This window comes from Lissotriton vulgaris, chromosome 7, assembly GCF_964263255.1.
Source record: "Lissotriton vulgaris chromosome 7, aLisVul1.2, whole genome shotgun sequence".
Taxonomy (NCBI): domain Eukaryota; kingdom Metazoa; phylum Chordata; class Amphibia; order Caudata; family Salamandridae; genus Lissotriton; species Lissotriton vulgaris.
In genome coordinates, this window is record NC_141695.1 from 717,399,977 (window position 1) to 717,424,639 (window position 24,663).

Consider the following 24,663-nt stretch of genomic DNA (forward strand, 5'->3'; position numbering starts at 1 on the left):
AGACGTTGAAGAGGGTGGGGCTGAGCAAGGATCCTTGCGGAACGCCGCAGATGACTTTAGTGGCTGTGAATCGGAACGGGGGGAGGCAGACTCTCTGGGTTCTTCCGGCGAGGAACGAGATGATCCACTCCAGGGCCGTTACTTGGATTCCGGTGTTGCTGAGGCGCTGTATGAGGGTGCGGTGGCATACGGTGTCGAAGGCTGCTGAGAGGTCCAGGAGGATGAGGGCAGCTGTTTCCCCGTTGTCGAGCAGGGACCTGATGTCGTTAGTAGCCGCGATGAGGGCGGTCTCGGTGCTGTGGTTTGCTCGGAAACCGGACTGAGAGGGGTCGAGGGATCCGTTTGTTTAGAGGAAGGCGGAGAGTTGTTTGTTGAGGGTTTTCTCGATGACTTTGGCAGGAAAAGGGAGGAGCGAGATGGGGCGGAAGTTCTTGAGTTCCGTGGGGTCGGCGGTGGGTTTCTTCAGGAGGGCGCTGAGCTCGGCATGTTTCCAGCTCTCCGGGAAGGTGGCGGATGTGAAGGAGCTGTTAATGATGTCCCGGAGTTGGGGTGCCATGATGGAGTCGGCTTTGTTGAAGATGTGGTGTGGACAGGGGTCGGTTGGGGAGCCGGAGTGGATGGTGTTCATCGTGCGGGTGGTGTCTTCGGTGCTGACCGAGGTCCAGGTGCAGAGGGTGGTGGTGGGGGGCGCTGGTTCGGTGGTTGGGTGCGTGGTCTGTGCGCCGAAGCTGTTGTGTATGTCGACGATCTTGCGGTGAAAGAACGAGGCGAGTGAGTCGCAGAGGTCTTGCGAGGATGTGATGTCGTTGTTGCAGGCACTGGGGTTGGAGAGCTCTTTAACGATTCTGAAGAGTTCCTTGCTGTTGTGGGTGTTGTTGTCCAGTCGCTCTTTGAATGTTGTCCTTTTGGTGGTGCGGATCAGCTGGTGGTGTTTGCGGGTGGCGTTCTTGTGGGCTGTCATGTTTTCTGTTGTCTGGTCGTGGCGCCAGGCTTTCTCGAGGGTGCGGCAGGTTTTCTTGGCGTTTTTGAGGTCGTTGGTGAACCACGAGGCTTTTTTGCTGCCGGGTCTGCTGGGAGGGTTCTTTAGTGGTGCGAGGTCATCTGCGCAGTTGGTGAGCCACTGTGTGAGGTTGCGGGCTGCTTCGTTGGGGTCCGTCGTGTTGGTGGGAGGGTTCTGGCTGAGGGAGGTGGTGAGCTGGTCGGTGGTGATCTTGCTCCAGCTTCTGCGGGGAACCTGTTGCGGGTGGTGGTCGGTCGTGGTTCTCTTGAAGTTGAAGTGGACGCAGCTGTGATCTGTCCAGTGTAGTCCGGTGGAGTGGCTGAAGGAGATGTGCTTGCTGGAGGAGAAGATGGGGTTAAGCTGTGGCCGGCGTAGTGGGTGGGGGTGTTCACCAGTTGCTTGAGTCCGAGGTTGTCTAGCAGGGCGGCGGTGTTGCTGTCATTGTTCTTCAGGTGGAAGTTGAGGTACCCTAGGAGGATGTAGTCTGAGGAGGTTAGGGCGTACGGGCTGACGAAGTGGGCAGCCCTGCTGTCTCAGGCCAGACCTAAAAAGAGACTATTTTATATCTTAAAGTGCACTCAATCATCACACTGTTTGTCACATTTAGTTTTTTTCTACTGTGTGCATTATACACTGAAATCAATCATTCTTTCTTTCATACTTTTGCCCAGAATCAGCATAGCTGGTAAATCGGACTTTAACATTCTATACAGTAAATGTGTATAAAATGCATGCACACAACGTTTATGCATATCTTTGCTTGCATGTGTTAGCACATTAAAGCCAATTAAAACCAACTGACTTTGCCATGCTGGTTTTACATTGAAAAGTACACGCTCAGAACTTTTAATATTTTAGGGATCAATGGAAAAGTATGTTAGGGAAATGGGAGTGGAGACCAGGAAATGATGCTCTGGTTATCTTCTAACCTACGTTGCGGTGTGCCTTACTTTTTCATGCCTGTACATCTTTTCATTTATGTACATATTTTCATGTCTGTCCATCTTAAATGTTGAACACGTACAACACTGTGCCTCATCCAGAAAATTGTACCTTTATCCTTCAAACATGTGACATTATTGATCACAAAACAATTTTTTAAAATCTAAAATCACTGACTGAATTGAAATTCCCACAATAATCAAGTACCTCTTTTGTAAAATTAGTTGTTTTTCCTCAATTAAACACCACTTTTTCAGTGGCTTTAATGCATTCTAAAATACTCCTGCGCGGAAATACAATATAACTATTTTAAACATCTTTGAATGAATGGCTATTTGTTCATTGAAGGATAGAATCAGCAAAACTGATGGAAAAAGTAAATGTAGAGATCTAGAAACCAACTTATGGATTGTTTTTTTACTTGACTCACTTGACAACTAATGATTTTACCAGCAACAGGGCACCTCATCCTAAAATAGTGCGGCTTACTGGAGTACGAGAACCCTTGTTAGATCCTCGCAATTGCAGCTTAGTAACAACTGTATCAAGGACAAACAGTTTAAAAAAGAGAATGGCACCATGTCCTTTAAGACGTATCTTCAGTACAGCGCAAGTACTCAGGTCCTGCCCCAACCAATGTGGAGCCACAGTCAATTATCCATGTCGAAACTCGCCTATGTCCTCAAACTAAAACTCTACTTTATCGAGCAAACACTTAAGTACCTCCAGGTTATGCAGTCAAGCACTGGTTCACCTTGCTCTCCAAGCATAAAGGATACTTGCTCATCTACTGAAAACAAGAAATTAAGCTGATCTTAAATTTTTGACTTCTGTTATAAACTTACCATTCTTTGTGATATACGGTGAGTAGTAGCTCATGCGGATGGCTGAGGAACTTTAAAGAACGGTACATTACTTAAACCCTAGAGTCTATAAAAAACATAGGTTTCTACCTACAAAGGGGAAACAACAAAGCCATCCACTTTACAAGTATTTATCGGTGGGAAGTACCTTACATCAATAGCCTGGTAATCCATGAGATGTGTATCCTATTGAAACGTGCCCCTTATTATAATAAATCAAGACAATGTACCCCAAACAAAAAATGTTGCACTCTCAGATGGAAATGCTAACATAGGAGGGTTTTCAACATAATCCCATCCCATGTTTTGCACCACAGAACTTTGAGCTGGGTCTTTATTAGATTTCTTTACACACAGTGAGGGTTGTAGGCTATTATCTGAGATTACAACAGACTGAAAGTTACATGTATCTTTTTATTTCCTTGCATATATAGGTTCTTTTGGGGACTCCAAAGTTTCAACAGAAGAATTCATTGGGTGGTTGAAGGATTACTGCGAGTCCTTTTATTACGGACTGAGAGTAAGGATCCTGGAACCCGTGTCTGTAAAGGATGCAGAATGTGTGTTCCGAGTCAACGAGTGCACTCAGAATCTACAGATTCATGCAGGTATTTGTGGAGGCGAAACTTCATTTCCATTTTATTTTTTATGAGGGTGAACTGTTGTGTTGGTTGAGTAAAAGAGAAAGGAGTGTTTTTGATTTTGACAAAGTGTTATGCTTTTGTTGAACAAAAAACGTCTGTGCACATAGCAGTCGAATTCTATCAAAGTCTTTAAGCGTGGGTGCTCCCTTGTTTCTGGACAAAGCTATACCTCTCCAAAGAGCTTTAATGAGAGCAAAACATGTTTATTCATTCATTTCAGGTTGGCTTGGATGGTATTTTACTAATCCAAACCTGTAATACTGTGCCTAGAATGGTAAAAGGCTTTGGCCATTTTATAGCTCAGGCAAGCTGTGCTAATCCTATGCTTAAAGGCTTAAAGACTTTGAAAAGCAGACATTTGAGGCGAGCAAATTTAGAGTGTCGCTAGTGCTGAGAGTGCTTTATATAAGAGCTGCTTTCCACCTAAACTTGAGAACTACCCAGAGTTCTCTGCTTCTTTTTTGCATAATTTATGTGTCACTCTATGCCTAAGAGGGTTCTGTTTTTACTTATACTGGTGCTGCCTTGTGTCTGGACAAAGCTATACCTCTCTGAAGCGCTCTAATGAGAGCAAAACACGTGTCAAGGGTTGCTTTTATTCATTTCAGGTTGACTTGGATGATATTTTTCTAATCCAAAGCTGTAATACTGTGCCTGGAATGGTAAAAGGCTTTGGCCATTTTACAGCTCGGCAAGGATAGCACTGTGCTAATCCTATGCTTAAAGACTTTGCTGTGGAAATGGTAAAAGACTTCGTCCCTTTCTCTCTCGGTGTGGATGGCACTGTGCTTATCCTATGCTTAAAGACTTTGATAGAAAAGCAGACATTTGAGGTGAGCAAATTTAGTGTGTCGCTGGTGTTGAGAGTGCTTTATATTAAAGCTGCTTTCCACCTACATTTGAGATCTACACAGAGTTCTCTTCTTCTTTTTTGTGTGTATATATTTGCTCAGGGATTTGATAAGTTCCTAATATAAATATGATGTTGTCTCTTGATCTCGTCAGCGTTGCACTTTTGTTGCTGCTTACTTTGCACATATATCTGCACAACTTTATTGCACTTTTTTCCACTTTATTGCTGCTTGGCTGTATTTTGCACATGAAGATTGTAAATATTGACTAATTCTTGACATGTAACATATGTATATAAGACCCTTCCAGTTTTAGAGTCTTAAGGTATAGTTATAAAAATGTATTTATACAGTTATTATCTATCTAACCTGACATGCATATGTAATAATAGTTAGACATCGCTTTAACATTTATTTTAAAATATATGTCATTATTTTTTGTCGATTTGTTGCATAAGTCGTTATATTGGGATTTATCCTGTTATATTTTACAGTTCTAATTGTGCCAAATTCCTTGCTGCTTAAACTACAAGTAGTAGTATTTCTTCACTTTTTATTTTATATCACATGATTTGTGATGTCACTAGAAGTGGGTGTTAACACGATTGAGCAAATATAAAATAGCATTTCATTTGTGACAATGTTACAGCGTGAACAAGGGCGTGTTAGCCTGAAACGCGTAGCTGTTCTCTGTGTTGTTGCTACAATAAACTACCTTTGCTGATTCCTGTGGTCCGTCTCCCTCGTTTGCCGGCGCTGTGTCTGTAACGCTGTGAGATCTGAGGAGGAGCCTGTATTATATATATATATATATATATATATATATATATATATATATATATATATATATATATATGTGGGGCTGCAACATAGTTAGTACAGGGGTGGCTGTTATTAACAGTTGAGTGATGCAAATAGTGATGATTGATGGGAGTGAGAGTCCCACTTTTGATTGATGTGTAATCTGACAGTGTCTTTTGGATATATTTTGATATATTTTACAGAGAAAGGGATGCTTGGGATAATCTGTCAAGTATTAGTGCTGGGATTGAGATGTAATAGTGGCTGCTGGTCAAAATTTGATACCCTGGAAAAAGAAGGGGGTGCTCAGAATGATCTATCAAGTATTTGGTTCATAACAGTTGTGATCCCCTCTACAAACCAGTGGTAAACTAGATAGCATAAACATTTAGATAAACATGCTCAGAAAATGTCATGGTTTGAAAGTTGGGGATTAAAAATTCAAAAGGCCGATCTGGAGGGATAATAGAGCATACCACTAGTGTGACTCCTCTGCACAGATGGTAACTGTGTAGAGATAAAATTGCAAAAAGAGTCTTACTCTTGTGGAGTAAGATGGAGACCACAGATATAAATAAGCGGTGGTAAACCAGAACTTCCCAACATTATCTGAGCTTAGTATATTCTCCTATTACAAGATGAGTTTCCAGCAAGACCACAACCCCGATCTCATGGTGGTCGATAAAGGACAGGATCATATTGCCTGTGATGTTGATGTTGTGAAAGACCTGGAGACTAATCTTGAAAGAGAATAGAGAGGAACAATGAGTATCAGCATGCTCACCAGGGTGAGGAATCTGCTTAAAATTGCCTCTATGTTAGACTCTGAAGACCTAAGTCCCTTACGAGCATGGATGTGTGCACCATAAATGTAAATCAACATAAACCCCTTTATCAATGCTTCCTTCCAGGACATGCACCACACAAGGTGCAACATTTGAAACATCCCATCAAACTGGAAACAAGATGAAACATAACTGTTGTAGTTAGAGGGCAGAATCCTCATACAAGAGCCTAGAGCCACTCAGGTAGGACCTTTATTTAATGTTAGGCCCTTAGCTTACATCAACAGCCGGTAGGCCCAGTTAGGGCTTCATCCAGCTGTCCCTATTTTATAGCTTCCACGCCAGACCACACACCAACATTTAGTTACATCATTCATTTTCAACATTCCAGAAACCATCTTAGACATACAGGAAATGGTGATTCACAGGATGATACACCCCCCCATTCTCACAAACAGAAAAAAAATGAACAGCCATTCCCTGGACTATAAAGTACATGGACAGTCATTCAGAATCACACTATCTCCGATACTTACCCAACACACAACCTGTTAAACTCCCCAATACCCACATAGTCACACATAGATAGCAAATAATAGTCTGAGAAACAGGTAATACATTAGGCTCTCCACACCTCATATCTAACGCGGAAACGACTCAACAAATAGGTTGAAACTACCTTTGCACAACGGTCCAGAACCAATAATGTGCAATTCTGACAACCTCTCTAGACATGCCTGCACACTCACAATGATACCATAGAAAAATTATGCTTGGAGAATATGTAGTCCTGGGCACCCAGTCACACAAGAGCCGAAGCATGAACCCTTCTTTCGACCAAGGGTTTCCCCACCACCTCTAAATGAATGCATTCAAGGCACAAAAAAAAAAAGGGAACCTCCGTGCAAAATTTCCTCGGCTAGACTTCAACACAACCCTTGTCATCACAACTGCACTCATCCATCATGTCCCCAGACATCCCTTTACTAAACTACACAGCACAACATTCTGCATCTTCCACAGACAGCACACATATTTACACCAGGACAATACATCGTAACACTCACACAAAACAGCAGCCCAGAACTTCAACACACCCAGACCCAGTCACACTAGCTGGCCAAACCAAAATGGCCCATTCCCTGACCAAAGAAAGCACTTAATCTGCACCCACTACCATGCCCTCTGGAGACTCCACCACAAGAAGTTGTGACATCCTCCGCACATAATGATGACATCCTCCAGTAGTTGCATACTTAAAATTACATACAACAGTCAAAAGTAGAGAAGTCCAATAATACAACCATTGACACTAGACCACATCAGCAGGTATAAAAGTACTCACCTACAACACATTAAAGCTACATGCAACACTACCATTCAAACACATTAAGCAACTCATTTATTTACAAACTGAATAAAATGCACCGCAAGACAATCACAAAAATACTCAGCCTGCTGTACCATACTTGTGACTAATCTCCCCATTTCTGCGGAAAGTTGACTAGTCCCAGAGCACTCTCATTTGAAACTTGTGGCTATCACCCACAATTCCAAGGGTTACAACACTTTCCCACATTTTCACTCAATGAGTTACTTCTCCGTGCAGCCTCTCGCAACATGATATTTCTTTTCTCCCACACCACACTCATCACTTGCTCCCCATGCAACTCATCTCAACAGGGTACTACAGTTCCCCAACTTTGCATACCATGGGATACTCCCCATAAAATGTCTAGAGACTGGGTACAGCTCTTTCCCCCTTTACACACACGCATACACAAGTGTACTACACCAGTGTCTCTCATAATGGGATACTGCTTTACTCTACATCGACTTGAACATGCATAAGCTTCACATATCTGCACAGCAACACGCAGAGGGGTATTACTCTCTTTTCCCCAAACGGCTAGCTAGACTTCACATGGAGTTGAAAGTTAATGCTCACATATTACCCCCACAACAACCTACAGGTGCCTTATATAAAAAATGTTCACTTGTCTTGCAACACTAAGCATGGTACACACCATGATCATAACATAAACTGCAACGCCCAAGCTACAGAAGTCCACTTACTTGGAAAATTACTAACCCAACATATGCGTTCCATTAGGTTGTATATGGCACATGTCAAAATGCAGGAATCACCAACCAAACATTCCCCCAACCAAATGAACCTCACAGTTAGTGGGACACATGGCACATTTCTTAACCAAGGCACATAGACTATTATGAACGCCATGTAACCCCACTGATGAATTACCTGAATATCACATTTTAACATTACAATTTGAGAAATGCCAGACAGTGGTTATTTTGGCTTCCGAAGACTTCAGAACACATTATACTCTCAAACAACACAGTATCTTTTCCATCGCCAGTCTCCTTGATGATCGTTTTACTTCTCCTTCTAAATTATCCAGGGTCATTGGGTAGCCTTTCTTTAGTGTCTCCAAACGTGTTTCAATCGAAAATCATCTTACCACCCTCCTTCATGAGGTCAAAGTCTAAATAGCCAGTTCCTCTCCTCTGACACCCTGATCTGAAATCCAAGACTTTAGTGATGCCCTGTGATGAGCAAACGGTGCTGTTGAGCCCCCCTGAACACCAGAACTTCTTCCTTCAGCACCATCAGGCTCCCACCAGAGAGAAAAGTCCCCATTTACATGGTGCTGAATATTGTCACAAGACCTCTGTCCATTGCCTTGACCACGGGGCTAGCAGGGCTCACGTCATCTCGTCTGGTCGCTCCATGCTGGGTGCCATAAAATATGCGGACTGCACACAGGACCCACTAGAGGCATGGACTAGTCTGAGCCACAGTCAACGTAATTCAGTGATCCTATTGTGCACTCTCCATTGCTTCACTTTGTTTCACCTTCACCGTTGAGTGTATTACTGCTTGCTGCTCCATTGGTCGTTTTAGAGTAATGCTTACTGTAAGGACATTTCCTACTGTCTCAACATAACTGTGTTGACATTGTCTAATTCGCATTGCACTTACGCTGAGGACCATACACAGGGACATTTCCCCTCAGTTTAAAATTCCCCAAGGTAGCTCTTTTTCTTTGCAGACCTTCCCACCCTGCTCACGTGGATCCTCCTGCCCTGTGGCTTGAGTACACACCACTTGCCTTTTGGATCTTAAAAATGCAAAGTGGTAGAATAAGGTGTATTAAAGAAAACGTGCACAGCTATACAGAGAAGGCTCCTCACCCAACCAAAACTCCTTTCTAACTGCCACACAGGAATAACCCTCACTGTGAAGCCCATATATGCACCTAATAAGAACACACAACACTTCCCCCTTATTTATAAATAAATACTGATAACAAACATAAATTACATGTTAGAAGTTCTGCAGAATAACAATTACAATCCATACGTATGTGTCTAAATAAGTAAACCTATATGCAATAAGGAATGGGGAAAAATGGAAAAGTGAACATTTATAAACCCTATACACTAAATAGCATAGTGATGAATGATGGTGAAATATATATAACATTAATGTAAGAGGCCACGACTCAAGTAATCTTTGAATCTGAACGGTTTGTCTAGGCATCTACCAAACCATCTGCTGCTTTCCCTCTGCATCCCACTCTCAGCATGATCATTGTATTGTATTGTATTGATAATCTACCCCAGTGTCAGACTGCACCAAGACAGATGGAAGCTGAGGTGAGTGCAATGTCACATTCTCCTTTCCTCTTACAAAACCAGGATTGTTTTCCTCAACATTAGTATCATCCTGTGATAGCCAATCGCTACTTGGACTTCCAGTAATTGTTCCCTTAACCACACCATCCTTACACACAGAAATTCGACTCAAATGCCATATTTTATTATCATTCAGAAGAATTGAGTTGCTAAATAATCTTATCCACCCATTTGGGCTTTGAAAATTGACTTTCTCCTTTCACAACCAACCCCGGTTTCTTCACATTCACATAATCGCCAACTTTTATAGCATTTTGTTTGCACCTGTATTTATTATCAAATACACCTTGTACACATTTTGAGCATTCACTATTTTTTTCCTTAACCAACTCAGGTGACCATTGTATTCTCCTGCACTCTGGCGTCCAGCCTAAATCATGTTCAGTAGCTGCCACCCTACCTCTCATGAGTTCAAAAGGCTGTGTCCTGTGATTGCACAAGGGGTTACCCTGTGTTCCCACACCATACACTTAACCTTTCTTCACCAACTCACATTCACATTCATAGCAAGCTACATGGTACCATTAATCACATGGTTAAAGCGCTTCACAACACCATTAACCACAAGGTGGTATATAGATGTAGTTCTATGAGTGATCCCACTCCTCTTTACAAAAGACGTAAAGACATTAGACATAAATTGAGGCACATTGTCACTCAGAATGATTTTAGTTAACCCTTCTTTCCCAAATACTCTATCCAGACATGTCACAATTGCTTCGGAATCTGCTTTTGAAACAATTTCAATCTCAGGCCACTTTGAGAAATGAATAATCTATCATAACAATGAGAAATTTCTGTTTGTTATTCTCCTTTACGGGTCCCATGATATCTGATTCAACCTTCTCCCATGGCATGCTAGGCGCGCTCATTAGACATAAAGAGGATTTCAAGGTAACTGGAGCTTTGTCTGCATCGTTGCTCAACAAGCAGTCCCTTACACATATTTTAATATTTATATCCATACCAGGCTACCAATACAAATGTTTTACCCTACATTTGGTTTTTACAATCTTTAAGTGTCCCTCTTGGCACTTTTTCAAAAGCTTCTCCTTGAGATTCAGATGGAGTAACAGTTTACCATTCATTTGATTTTCTCTTTAAAGATGTAAAGTGCTTGCTGCAACTCTTAAAAGACTTTAACATCCTAGCTGAACTGTTTTTTCTCTGGCCACCCGTCAACAATCCATTTTCCAACTTCTTTCAAAACCGTATCCTTCTCCTGCTCACTCATTCATTCTTCTTGTAAAGTGCCATTCTCATGGTCCAACAAGAACTTTCTCATTTCGTGGAAAGCCATGACATCCTTCATCCTCTACAATCTGGCTTTTGACCTAAGCACTCCACTGAAACGGCTCTTATGGAATTAACTGATATGATCAAATTCATTCTAGATGAAGGAAAGAACGCCGTCCTGATATTGCTTGACTTATCGGCGGCATTCAATACCATCTCCCATAATATACTCATTGATAGATTGAAAGGAAACGGTATTACGGATAGAGCTCTCGATTGGATCAGGTCCTTCCTCTTGGAGAGGACTCAAATTATATCATTAGGATCGTTTTCCTCTAAAGAGAAACAAATTAATGCGGGAGTCCCTCAGGGTTCGATTTTGAGTCCCCTTTTGTTTAATATATATATGGCGCCCCTCATCACCCTTATAGAATCACATGGTATGCGCGTCACATCATATGCTTATGATACGCAACTGGTTGTTTCTCTGGACAAAAATTCTATTAGAGCAGAACAAAACTTCCAAATCTGCCTGACAGAGATTTTCCAGTGGATGGAAAATAACCATCTAAAATAAAATTCAAGCAAAACAGAAATTCTGCCTATGGGACAAACCAGCGAGTTCAGCCCCAGCAAATGGTGGCCTGCTGGTACCACCCAGCCTCCTGTCTCGGTGGAGTCGGCACGGAATCTGGGTATTCTCTATGATTCCTCTCTTTCTTTTGACCTCCATTTAAGAAACATGGGAGGCTGCTGCTTTAACATCATAAAAAGTTTGAAGAAATGTTTTGATTTTCTCCAGATTGAAGCCAGAAAGTCGGCTGCAGTCTCTCTTATACTTTCTCGCCTCGATTACTGCAACGGGCTGATGGCAGGGGCTAAGAAACAAACCCTAAAGAAGTTACAGAGCGTCCAGATTGCAGCAGCGCGGATGGTGCTCAAACTTCCTAGGAAAGCCTCCGCATCTGCAGCTCTGTGAACTTTGCATTGGCTTCTGACCCACAAAAGAATTCTTTTTAAGATGTTATTGACCTTTTTTAGAGCCCTAAACAACATCGGACCAAGGTATCTAATAAATAGATTCACCCGTTTCAACCCCACCAGAGCCCTGAGGTCAGCAGAACATAATCGGGCTAATATCCAGTAATTCTGTCTCAAAACGATAGGACACAACAGACCCAGTGGTGGTTTTTGTGGTTAGTAGCAGGCACCAGGCCTGTGTGTTTTTCTAAGTGGAAACTTGTTGTGATTAGCACTTGTAGGAACAGGGTTAGCATTGAATTGGACTTTTGCGCCCGGTAACTGTAGTATTGCTGTAGTTGTTGTTTCTATATGTTGTGGGCCTCAGTTTGTTACACAAAGAGTTCTTGTTTGTGAGTATGTCTGAAAAGGAAACTCTATCTTATAGTGAGGAACATATAAAAAACCTTCTTGCTGCTCCCCCTTCATTCGCTTCAGCTTCTCTAAGTACCACGGCCCAAAACCAAAATGAAACAGATAAACTAATCCGTCTCAAGAAAAAACAAATCCGTACGGATCTCCACGGGCATTTTCTATTGCAACATCTCAGAGCCGGAACTATCCCAGGTGGCTTACAGATTAAGAACGTTCCTCTCATTTTTACAGAGGACCCAATCTATAAGAAGGACTACAGCTACATTGAAACTAAATGTAGCAGGGACCTAATGGTCTTGACTGTGGAAACAGCTCAACGTCTTTCCAAACAACAACTGGAGGAAATAGGACTACTGGAAAAATCTATTTCTACCAACCAACTAATTACTGACTCAAAGTCATTACTGGAAAAAGTTGAAAAGGAGATTGGTGAATTTAGAGATTACACCATAAACCAAAAAACTGCACAATTTGAGAAAGATCAAAAAAATGTCAATTTGGAAAAGGTGTATCCATTTCTGCAACAAGACTTTTACTCAAGACCTGAGTCCCGCAGATACCTTCAAGATCATCAGGGTAGGTCTCAAACCAAATTCATCACATTTTCAGATACATCTTCGTCTGGCAGTAACAGTGAAAGTGAAACCTTAGAACCAAGGAGGAACAACAATCGAAGAGGATCATTCCACCAACCACAACAGGGACAATCATCCTCTTTTTTAGGGCGGGCCAAACAAAACCTCGAGGAAAGAGCAGATACCAAACATGGGAAATGTCCACAAGACGTCAGAATTACAAGAATTGACAGTCTCACCGATATTCAATCTATCTTCAAAAATGTTAACACCTGTAGAAGAAAGTGTGCTTTGTAAGGGTCTTACATTTGTTCCAACTAAATGCACAGACTTCGTCAAACTTAAGACAGAGGCGCTAGAATTCTGTCGTAAAGTAAGACTAAAAACTTATTTTATGGACAATACATTCAATGCACCAATTGAGAAAACTGGACTAAAAACTAAGTCAACATTTTGTCCTCCGTCAAATAAAGTTCCTAAAGAGGTTCTCACTTTCGAAAAGACAATCCTATCCGCAATTTCGGATATGGAAACTAAAAAAAACTGGATTAAACACAACATCTCTAAAACAGAATCAGAAGCATTAATCAATTTGAAAAAGGACACATCGGTTGTGATCAAGCAAGCCGACAAAGGCGGCTCAATCGTTGTTTGGGATAGATCTCTATACATTGCAGAGGAGAAAAAACAGCTAAAAGATACCACTTGTTACCGAAAATTGAAAAAAGACCCCACAAGTGAGTTTAAGGGAGAACTACACACAATAATTGATGAAGGCTATAATGAGGGCTTTCTGGGGAAGAAAGAAATGGAATATCTAAAGACAAAACATCCTAGAACATCACTGTTTTATGTATTGCCTAAAATACATAAAAACGATAAAACTCCGCCAGGACGGCCCATAGTGTCAGGCTGCGGGTCTTTAATAGAACCTGTGGCCAAATTTATTGATTTTTTTCTTGAAACCATTTCTAGTAACAGTGAAATCGTATATTCAAGATACAACAGATTTCATTAACACATTAGCAAATATTCAATTTGACAAGGACAATTCTTGGATGGTGACAATGGACATCACGTCCCTTAACACTCAGATCCCACAGGATGAAGGACTGTATGTATTGGAGTCGGTACTGGATGAAAGAGAGAGACCACATAGAATCCCCACCTCGTTTATTCTAAAACTTTCCGCCTTTGCACTAAAAAAAAACTATTTCAGTTTTGATGGGGAATTCTATCTACAAATTAGCGGAGTAGCAATGGGCTGTCCATTTGCTCCTGAGTTAGCAATACTTTTCATGGCCAAATATGAGGAAAATTTTGTGTATTTAAACAATCCATATGCACAATGGATAGAAAATTGAAGTCGATATATGGACAATAGTTTCTTCATATGGACAGGGACGGAAGATGATCTTTTGAAATTCTTTGACTGGATCAATAACAAAACAGCTACCATCAAATATAGTATCAATTATTCCAAGGATAAAATGCCATTTCTGGATGTTGAAATCTACCCATACGAGGACGGTCTTGTAACAACTCTATATAAGAAGCCATCTGACCGTAACAAAGCCTTGCATTATAAGAGCAATCACCCGCGTCTTAAGGTTAATTTGCCATACGGACAGTATCTCAGGATTCGCCGCAACTGTTTTGACAGGGAGGAATACAAAAAACATGCCGAAACCCTTACAGCCAGCTTGAGATCACGTGGCTACCCAAAAAAACTATGAAGGAAATCGATGAAAAGAGCGTGGTGGACCCCACGGGAATGCCTCTTGGAGAGAAGAGAGAAAAAAGAATCAGAAAGATTGGTATTTGTATCTACCTTTTGTCCCAACTCCAACATACCGAAGAAAGTAGTAAAAAATAATTGGCATCTGTTAAAAAATCTGAACAAGGCATTCACCAAGGAACCACTGTTTGCTTTCAGAAAAAACACTAGTATTGCCGATCATTTGATACGAGCCGCACTACCACAAAAAAACTCCATGGATATAAGAACAATGCTAAGCTTACCACCAATCCAAGGACACCATAAATGTGGTTCATGCAATTGCTGCAGTACTACTGTCGAAGGGACATTCTTCAGTCATAATAACATTGGATGGAAGCATGAGGCTTTTACTAACTGTAAATGAAGGTATGTCGTCTACAGTATTAAGTGCCCATGCGGCCTGATCTATATAGGCAAAACCAATCAGGAAGTCCGGGCACGCATCCAACAACACAAATCAAGAATAAATAAGAATGTGCTAACAGCCCCTTTGGTTAATCATTGGCGCACACATAATCATAAGGACTCAGACCTGATGTGGACAGTGATCTCAAAAGTAGAGAAAGACATGAGAGGGGGTGACCTTGATCTCAAACTATCCAAACACGAGGCAATGCTCATTGTAAAATTTAATGCTGTGACCCATGGACTCAATGAGCTCACTGAAATATATAAACTCAATTAAAATATAATGAGTGCATTATGGTTCACAAATCGGCAATCCCTCAGTCAAAAGCAACGTACACCATCATTATGGACCAGGATTGTAAGTTTTCTGTTATCCCAACCCAAAATGTCCGACACACTTTTTCAACTCGGCGTGGTAATTCTTTTAAGGAACATTATAACCCTCAAGTATTCAATGTACTAGATATTCTGTCAAGTAACAATAATAAAGTTTTCTGATGGATTTCCAATTTTTCATTTTTTATCCTGTCATCAAAAGTGAGTGGGATATGGACTCAGTTATCACAACAAATCGCTCATAAGTGCTTCTCGATATTCATATAGAAAATAAACACACATTTCAACACTAGAACTACGTTTCCCATGGACCCTTGCGATACAGGAAGTGTGGTACATATGACTACGCGGCAAGACCGACAGATACGGCGCGATTGGAACTTTGGCCACACCAGTCAAGCGGGTCAGCGAAAATGACGTCTGAACCAGGTAATTGACATCCCGTATTTCCCGACTTTTGGAACCAAAGGATGTTGCGACATCAACAGTAAGAATTTAGGATTCTAAAAATTGTCTCTCATTTCCTGTTGCAGAGCTTGCCCGCCCTCTATGAATCCCTTTACAGACAGCGACATTGAGTAAACAAGTGAGTAATTGTTGTCAACAGTTTACTAACGTATTCTGATCCGTTAGTTCGGTTTACCGCATACATTCCCCTCCTTCCAGGTAAATTCGAATTCGTAGACTGCTTGAAGGACATTGCATCCTCTCCTTCTTGAACTAAGCGGGTCCAAACAAACGCTGCACAACCAGGTACGATCGACTTACGAATGTTCATGGTAATAGGACAATGTGTGGAATAAAACGGTTCACTTATTACCCACATTACCTCTTTACAGAGTTCACCCGCACTCCAGGATCCATGCACGGATACCAGCCTTCTATTAATAAGTAAGCATAAGTGAATCATGCTCCTAACATAAAGAACAATGAGACAGTTACATGAAAGGTACAATGAAAAACTCCTTATTTTTACAGGACAGGCTACATACATTCAACACAGTCCTCCGTCATTTTAAGTAAGTTCTTAGTAAAAATCCATTTCTAATCTCCCATTATAATAATGTGCTTGACTTTGACGAGTATGTTGTTTTTTTGAAACAGGTTGATGTTCCATTAAGTAATTGATTGTCCCGCTGGGTTAATGAAAAAAAAAAAAACCCATCTAGCTTACTAGCTGTTAGAGGTAAGAGAAGGCAGCTTGAGTGATGTAGGGTGGAGCAATGTGTCTAAGATCACAGTCATGTCCCTAATAGAAAGGTTTTTTGCTCTCTTTTACAGCTTTATTGTCCTGATGAGTTCGAAACGCGTAGACAATTTATGCCATTCAATTAAAAGGAGTAATACGCAAAAGCTTTTTCAACAAAACTTTGATAGGAATGTATTTTGTATGGCTTACTGTGAATATTTCAATTCCAGTGTGTATGTGTATTAAATGATTGTGCGTGTATGAGAGTACGATTGATGTTTAAACATAGGATATTTATATTTTTGTAATTGTAAAAAGGTTTGTTTGTAAATATTGTGTAAAATGATATATTGTGTTTAGGAGGTCTTGTGTTGTACATTGGATTGGTGAAATAATAACCAAATGTCTTTTTTGTGAAAAATCAAAAAATAAGATAAAAGATTCACTCAGACATAAATATGTCAAAGTACCATAGTGTATAATTTGTATGGTCTTCAGGATCCTTAGTTGAAAAATAGAGACAGTACTGGCATCTCTTTGTTAAATATCAAAACGATAGGAGGCAAAACACTAGGTGCCCTGGCCTCTAAGGCCTGGAACCTGATGCCCATTGATCTTAGAGTGCAGACCACGGAGGCCGTCTTCAGGAAAAGGCTTAAAACTTGGCTATACAATCTGTCTGACACCTATGTTCTGACCATCATCTAACGCCCCTGTCAGTGCCTTGCTCTTCCCTGCTCACAGCGCCAGGATGCTCCTTTCGGAGCGACAGTTTCGCGCTTTATAAATATGAAATAACATTAACATCCTGACACACTTCTGCAACTCAGCGCTCTTCAAACTGTCTCCTGGTAGCATCCTTTAATGGTAATGGAAGGCGACTCAAAAAATGTGCAATTCTGTTTTTAACTCCTGGTACGTACTGAACTTCATAATTGGAACCTAACAACCTCAATGGCAGGTGTGCCAACCAAGGGGAAGCTTTACAAAAACCCTTTGTGATCAGTACTCTGGTAGGAGGTACACATGTACCCCATATGTACTATTTAAAATGTTTCACACCCCATACACATGCAAGTGTTTCCTGTTCTATGACAGAAAATTTCGCCTCAGTCAGAGAAAACAAACAGGAGGCAAGAGCAATTCCATTGTCTCTACCATCAGAGTTAATTTGTGTCAACACTGCCCCCAAACCTTTTCCACTTGCATCCTTAGTGACAATACTCTTCAGGGTTGTAAAGGTGGTGCACTACATGCATCCTCTTTCAATTCCTGTAACACTCTCTGGGACACATCAGACCATCCAAATCTTGAGCCCTTTTTAAGAAGTTGCCAGATAGCATAGGTCTTGCTAGAAATGTAGCAACAACTTTGGAATAGATTTCAGGCATTCCTAAAAATGCCTTCACCTCATCCTTATTCTTAGGTGATGGTGAGTTCTTTATGGCTTCTATCAACTCAGCTGTGGGTTTGACTCAGATCCTGACCTTTTCTTTGGCAATTTTATATTTACTCGGATGAGCTGTAATATCATTTTTATTCAAGATTCCCAATACTTGCTTAAATCATTATCATGTTCTGCCCTAGTTCGTCCCATGACCAAAATGCCAACCTGAAAAAAACATGACTTTCATCATATCTCTTAACAATACATGCATCAGTCTTTGGAACATTGCTGCTGCCAAAGCTAGCCCAAAGTTCCCTTACAAATTGGTGTCAACCAAACGGGGTGAAAAACTCTGTAAGCCTCTTGCTATCTGGGTGTATTAGACCTTGATGCCAAGCATCAGTAAGAGCAATAGTGCTGAACCACTTAACCTCCTTAGTCATGGATAACATCTCAATAATTCTTTGGGGTGGGGGGAGTGAATGTATACAATGTTATTGTTTAAATATCTTAAGTCAACCTATAACCTCCGTTTGCTATTGGACTTCCTTGCCACTAACAATAGAGCAACCCAATCAGAGGATTCAACCAGTTGATTGTAATTTCCCAAGATCCATTTGAAATTTCCGCCCTTACCGTCATGGGAATATTTTTTTTGTTGTTTCTTTTTATTGAAAATACAAACAAGCAAGGCATGAAACATGTTATACAAAGTGCCAGTTCGATCGAGGAAGGAAAGAAAATACAATGAGCAGCAATCGACATAAGGAAAGGGGAGGGGGGGAACAGGGGCCAAACTCAATAAAGATACAATGAAGTGGTCAAAATGCAGGGGTCAGGGGGAAGGTGGGACATCAATGTTATCTGCTGCAGGCGGTGTACATATGTCTCCACGATAACTATTCCAAGGTCCCCATACTCTACACCACTTCTCGGGATGGCCCCGGGCCAGATACACGGTCTTTTTCCTGAACATACACCAGTCCATGTTTTCCTTCCATACTTCCACTGTAGGAGGCTTCTGGGACCCACACAATTGAGCAATATCTCGCTTGGCGATCATAGCCCCCAGGGATGCCCACTGAGTCTGGGCTACATTATAATCCGTGGGTTCCCAAACATTCAACAAGCAGCGTCTGGCCTCGGGCAAGAGAGCAATACCCGTCACTTCCTTCATTACCTCATGAACCCCGCTCCAGAAAGCAGCAACCTCACAACATTCCCAAATAATATGGAGAAAAGTCGCTACCTGCCCACACCCTCGCTTGCATAATCCATCCTCAGAAAAGCCCATTCGGACCAAACGGGGGCCAGTGACGTAAATCCTGTGGAAGATCTTAAGTTGTACCAGTCGGAGTCGAGCTGGAATCGCGACCTCCTTGGGAGAGGAGAGCGCAGACTGCCAGTCCTCGTCATCCAATTCAAGGCTGTCACGGGTCCACAAGTCCCGAAGATGTAACAGGAGGTCTGACCTATTATTAATTAATTTCTTGTAAACCAGGGAGATAGTGCTGTCGGGCACATGGCCATCCAATAGTCTATCTTCAAGCGGGGACGATTCCGGAATTACCTCACCCAAAGGGAACACCGACATTAAGGCATGGCGAACCTGAACATAGCGGAAGTACTCTGTGTCGCCCAATTCAAACTCCGTCTTTAACATCTCAAACAATTTCACCTGGCCCTTAACCCAGAGGTCTCCCACCTTACTGTATCGATGAGGTCCCACTTATCGAACCCCTTGGTCTTCCACAGCTTACCAAGCTTGTCCGAGCCGAAAAGCGGGGTCGCTAGAGTCAAGCGATCTTTCCACCCCAAGGAACTAGTAGCGTCCTGCCACGTATGCACTGTCGTCCTCGTAGGCCCCGACAGAGTCTTGACCACTGTTTTTTAGTACAGCGCCCTATAATAATTACCCCCAGGCAACAGCCATCTATCCATAGTAAAAGCAGGATTCAATTCAGGACCATACATACATTGATTAATGGCCCCCAAAAGAGAAGCCCAATAATATAGTTTGATGTCAGGGAGAGCAATACCCCCGTCATACCACGGGAGCGTCAATTTGGCAAGAGCAATACGAGGCCTACCGTCCCATATCAACTTCCTCTGAAGGTCTTCAACCGCACGAAAATAGCTAGCGGGAACTATATCAAGAGTGTTCTGGACAGAATACAGAAAACGAGGCAGAGACATCATTTTAAAATAGGGCCACACGACCGAGCGGTGAAAGCAGAAGTTTACGCCAACCCGTGACGTCCTGTTTCAATCTAGCCATGGGTGGGAGAAGATTCTGTTGATACCGGGCCACAGGATCCAATGAAATATAGATACCGAGGTATTTAGCCCCCGTGAGAGTCACCAGTCACGTATGGGTAGGATTTCGCCCAATTAATAATCTAGCCCAAATTCCTACCGAAGGAGGCCAAAACATCGTACAAAACCATCAATGACTTCCGGGGTGAGGTCAAATACAGTAAGATATCATCTGCGTAGAGCGAGATGCGATCTACAAAATCAGGAGACCATTGAATGCCCTTCATCGAGGGTTCCCATCGGATCCATGCAGCAAGGGGCTCTAGGGCTAGGGCAAACAGTAGCGGAGACAAGGGACAACCCTGACGAGTACCTCTCCCAAGACTATACGGAATAGAAACACGACCATTCACAACAATTTGCGCAAGGGGGTCCTCGTAGAGAAGCCCGCACCCAGCCAATAAAACCGGGTCCAAACCCAATGCAGCCCCATGAGCATGGTCATTCCACGGTATCAAAAGCCATCGTGGCATCCAACGACGCCAAGATGGCAGGCTCACGCAACGTCGCAGCTCTCGCGAGAACGCTATGCAGACGCCTAAGATTTAGGGCAGTGTTTCTATGCGGGATGAAACCGGATTGATCCGGATGTATCAACTCACTAATAACGGTGATCAAACGGTTAGCCAGCAATTTTGCGAGGATCTTAGGTTCGGCGTTCAAAAGAGTGATCAGCCTGTATGATGTACACCTATCCCTCGGTTTCCCCTCCTTATGGATCACCACAATGGTCGCAAGACGTTGATCACTAGGGAGAGAACCACACTCACGAGACTCCAAAAACATATCCCTTAAATAGGGTGCTATCTTGTCAGGCCGCAACTTGTAATGTTCAATAGGCAGACCGTTGGGACCCATAGCTTTTCCCGAAAGCAGGGAGCGAATCGCGAGAGCCACCTCGTCTGCGGTTATTGGAGCATCCATTTGTTCCCTATCCAAATCAGAAAGATGCGGTAAAGCAATATCACGCAACAATAGATGTGAATCTTCCTCCGGCCTCTCCGACACAGAGGAGTACACTGTCTGAAAGTGATCCGCAAAGCACTGAACAATCTCCTCAGGGTCAGTAACATGACCACCACTCGCCGTCTCGATCACAGGCACCACACGACTGGCCCTATCCTTCTTATCCAGCCACGCTATCAGTTTGCCTGCTTTATCTCCCACATCATATACCCCTCCCTGTTGCTCTCTACTCATGGCTTTAGCCGCATCAGTAACCAACGCCCTATATTCCAACTGTTTAAGTCGCAAAGCATGCGTTTTGACACGGGTAACCTCCCGCTCCAGGCCGAGCTCAAGGTCCGCTATCTCCGCTTCGATCTTAACCACCTCCTCATCCCTCCGTTTCTTACCGCCTGTGATTAACGACAGGGCCTGGCCCCTAAGGACGGCCTTGAAAGCCTCCCAGAGTGACACTGCAGACGAAACTGAACCCTCGTTCTCAAGAAAATATTGGTCGAGAGATTTTACCAGATCCGCACGAGTTTTAGGGTTCCGGGGATACCAGGGGGTGATCGGGGCTATCCGACCCTCTGTCACAGAATTGAACTCCATTCGAAGCCATAGTGGAGAATGATCAGAGATCCCCCGAGTCAGATGCTTAACCTCAGTAACAGAAAACGCTTGTGCAGCCGGCACCAAGACATAATCAATTCTCGAGAGACTACCGTGAGCGCCCGAATGAAATGTGTACTGCCGCTGAGCGGGATGCAACAATCTCCAGCAATCCACCAAGCCCAGAGTATCAATAAAATCGTGAAGCCAGTTCCGTGCCCCCTTACGATCCCTAGGTGGATGTCGATCAGCCATACCAGAAACCACAGCGTTAAAATCACCACCCAATAGCAATGATCCTTAGGGGAAAGCAAGGACGACCCGCCCCAAGTCAGCAAAAGTAGTTGACTGCAGGCCAGGGAAAGAGTCCGGCCCTCCCACCTACCCGTTAGAGCGACATAGCGCCCCGTATCATCGAGGACCGTAGCGTCGATCTCCAGTGGGAAAGAAGCCTTAATTAGGATACCTACCCCCCTGAAGTCGGAGGTGAACCCGGCATGGGCGACCAAACGATACCCCTTCCTGTTCATGGCATGACAAGTATTACCTATCAAATGCGTCTCCTAAAGAAGGACAACATCAGGGGAGAGAAGTTTCAATAATTGCAGCACTACCCCACGTTTAATCCTATCCCCCAACCCATTCACATTCCAACTCATCAGTTTCAGCCCCCTACCCCATCCGAAAGTAAAGAAGTTCCGACCCCAGTAAGAATCCAGCACTTCGATCAGAAGGTCTAACAATACATTGCCTTGCAGAAAAACAAACACACACCCCAACAGGAACCCCCTAATCCCCCCACCAACATCCCGTTACAACCCCCCACCCTGCACCCCTGCATAAGACTAGAAAGCACCCCAACTTGCAGTGTGCCTGTCTCCCCCACATCTAACTAAGCTACAAAAAGTGAATCAGAGGAGGAAAGAGACCCACCAATAGCCCCGCAACCCCCCCGAATGTCACAACCATTCACATTACATCACATTACAGGATTAGCAAACCACAGTCGAGGTGTCTATTCCTGTTCCATCGGTCCGCCTTCCGCCCCTACAGATTGTTCCTCTGGTGCATGATGGTTCGGCAGAGTGTCCAGCCAGTCAGCCACCACCACCGCCTCCGGCTGATCGAAAAAATAAGTGCGCTCAGCGTGTTCGATCCTCAACTTGGCCGGAAAAAGCATAGGGTACTTAAGGCCCATATCACACAGTCTCCTCTTTACCCCCAGGAAGCCAAGTCTCTGCTTTTGGATAGATTGGGTAAAGTCTGGGTAGAAGCTGATGGTAGTGTTCTCGAACTTCATAGGACCTCTCATCCGCGAGGCTGCAGGATAGCGTCTCTATCACGGAAATTAAAAATCCTTGCGATCATAGGCCGCAGTGGGGCACCCACCTTTGGCCTACCACCCGGAACTCTATGAGCCCGCTCAACCATGAAAAACTTACTCAGTCCCTTGGGTGCAAGGTGGTTAACAACAAGATTTTCAATGAAGAGGTCAGCTGCAGAATCTTCCGCCTTCTCCGGGACCCCGATGAGACGGACATTCATCCGCCGAGCCCTCCCTTCAAAATCCTCCAGACGACGCACAAAGAGATCATTGGAGGCCTTCAAGTTGCGGACCTCCGTCTGCAAATCAGCAACGTCACCCGTCAAACTGGAAGTCTTAATGTCCAACGACTTGACTTTCTCGTTCGTTTTCGTCAAGTCCGTACGGATCAGATTGACATTGATCGCCACAGTATCAAGTTTATGGGCGAGGGTCTCCATTTGTTGCCCAAGGGAGGATTTGATCCCATCTATAGCGGTCATAACATCTTGCAGGGTCGGTTCAGTTGACGAAGTCAGAGCATCTCTCGTGTCCTCCAGCAACCTGCCCGATCCGCTGGGAGATCCCTTAGTCAGGGCATAATGATCCATGTTGTTAGTCTGGGTATGGCCACCCCGCCAAGTTGTCTTGAACTTCTTCTTTTCCCCCACCGGTTTCCCCGCCATTGCGGAATGAAGACTGACAAGAGGCAGGCAGACTAAGTAGGAAGATGGCGACTCCAGGGACCCCAGGGCAGAGGTCCAACCTCAACCAGAGAGCACAGGTCAGGTATCCTCCCAAGACTCTCAAAGCAGTGAGGAGGTACACTCGGGTGCAGCGTAGGATAGCTGCTCTCGGCACTGGGGGGCTGCTCCCCATCGGAAATCCCTCCGGAAAAACAAATCGAAAGTGAAAGTCAACCAGACCGGTCGACCCTGCCACCTCAGGCCGATGTTGTTCAACTACAGCTCGGGCACCGTGCCAACTCCACAGCCGGTCATCACGGAGACTTAGGCCGCAATCTTGTGAGCACCACAACACCGGTTCCCGATTCGGAATCGGAATGCAGGTCTCGCCTCACCCGTGGTTCGTCTTCACGAAGACATCAATGAAGGAAAGGATAGATGACAGGATAGACGTGGGAGGTTACGAGGGTCTCGGGAGCCCTGTGCTCACACGACCATCTTGGTTTCGCGCGAAGCTCCTCCCCCGTCATGGGAATATTGATGTTGTGGACACATTGCACATCATCTTTTTTTGTTTTTGATAGGATTCTGGCAGGGGCGGCCTTAGGCATGTGCAAGCTGTGCACCTGCACAGGGCCACCAAACCCCAGGGGCCACCACGCCAATATATATCCTTAATATAATAATCCTCTGAGGATGGATACATATTTGCGTGGCGGCCCCTGGCAGGGATTTGGAGGCCTCCGGCTCTGTTCCACTTCCATACACCCTGACCCTGACCCCCTCTTCACTGGCCTCCGCGCTCCGCCCCGCCCGGACCCCCTCTTCTGGGGCCCCCTACCTACGCTCCCTGCCCAGGGCCACCATGAGCCTAGAGCCGCCCCTGATT

General features: G+C 43.7%; 1 protein-coding gene across 2 annotated transcripts in view; it reads left to right on the plus strand.

Moving 5' to 3' along the window:
* The window catches only part of AMZ2 (archaelysin family metallopeptidase 2), a 574,400-nt gene that overhangs the window by 195,941 nt on the left and 353,796 nt on the right, over window positions 1-24,663 (plus strand). For both annotated transcript variants that reach the window (XM_086930947.1, XM_086930948.1), the window contains one exon: window positions 3,240-3,413. In XM_086930947.1, the coding sequence (XP_086787073.1) occupies window positions 3,240-3,413 (174 nt within the window). The remainder of the gene's footprint in view (window positions 1-3,239; window positions 3,414-24,663) is intronic.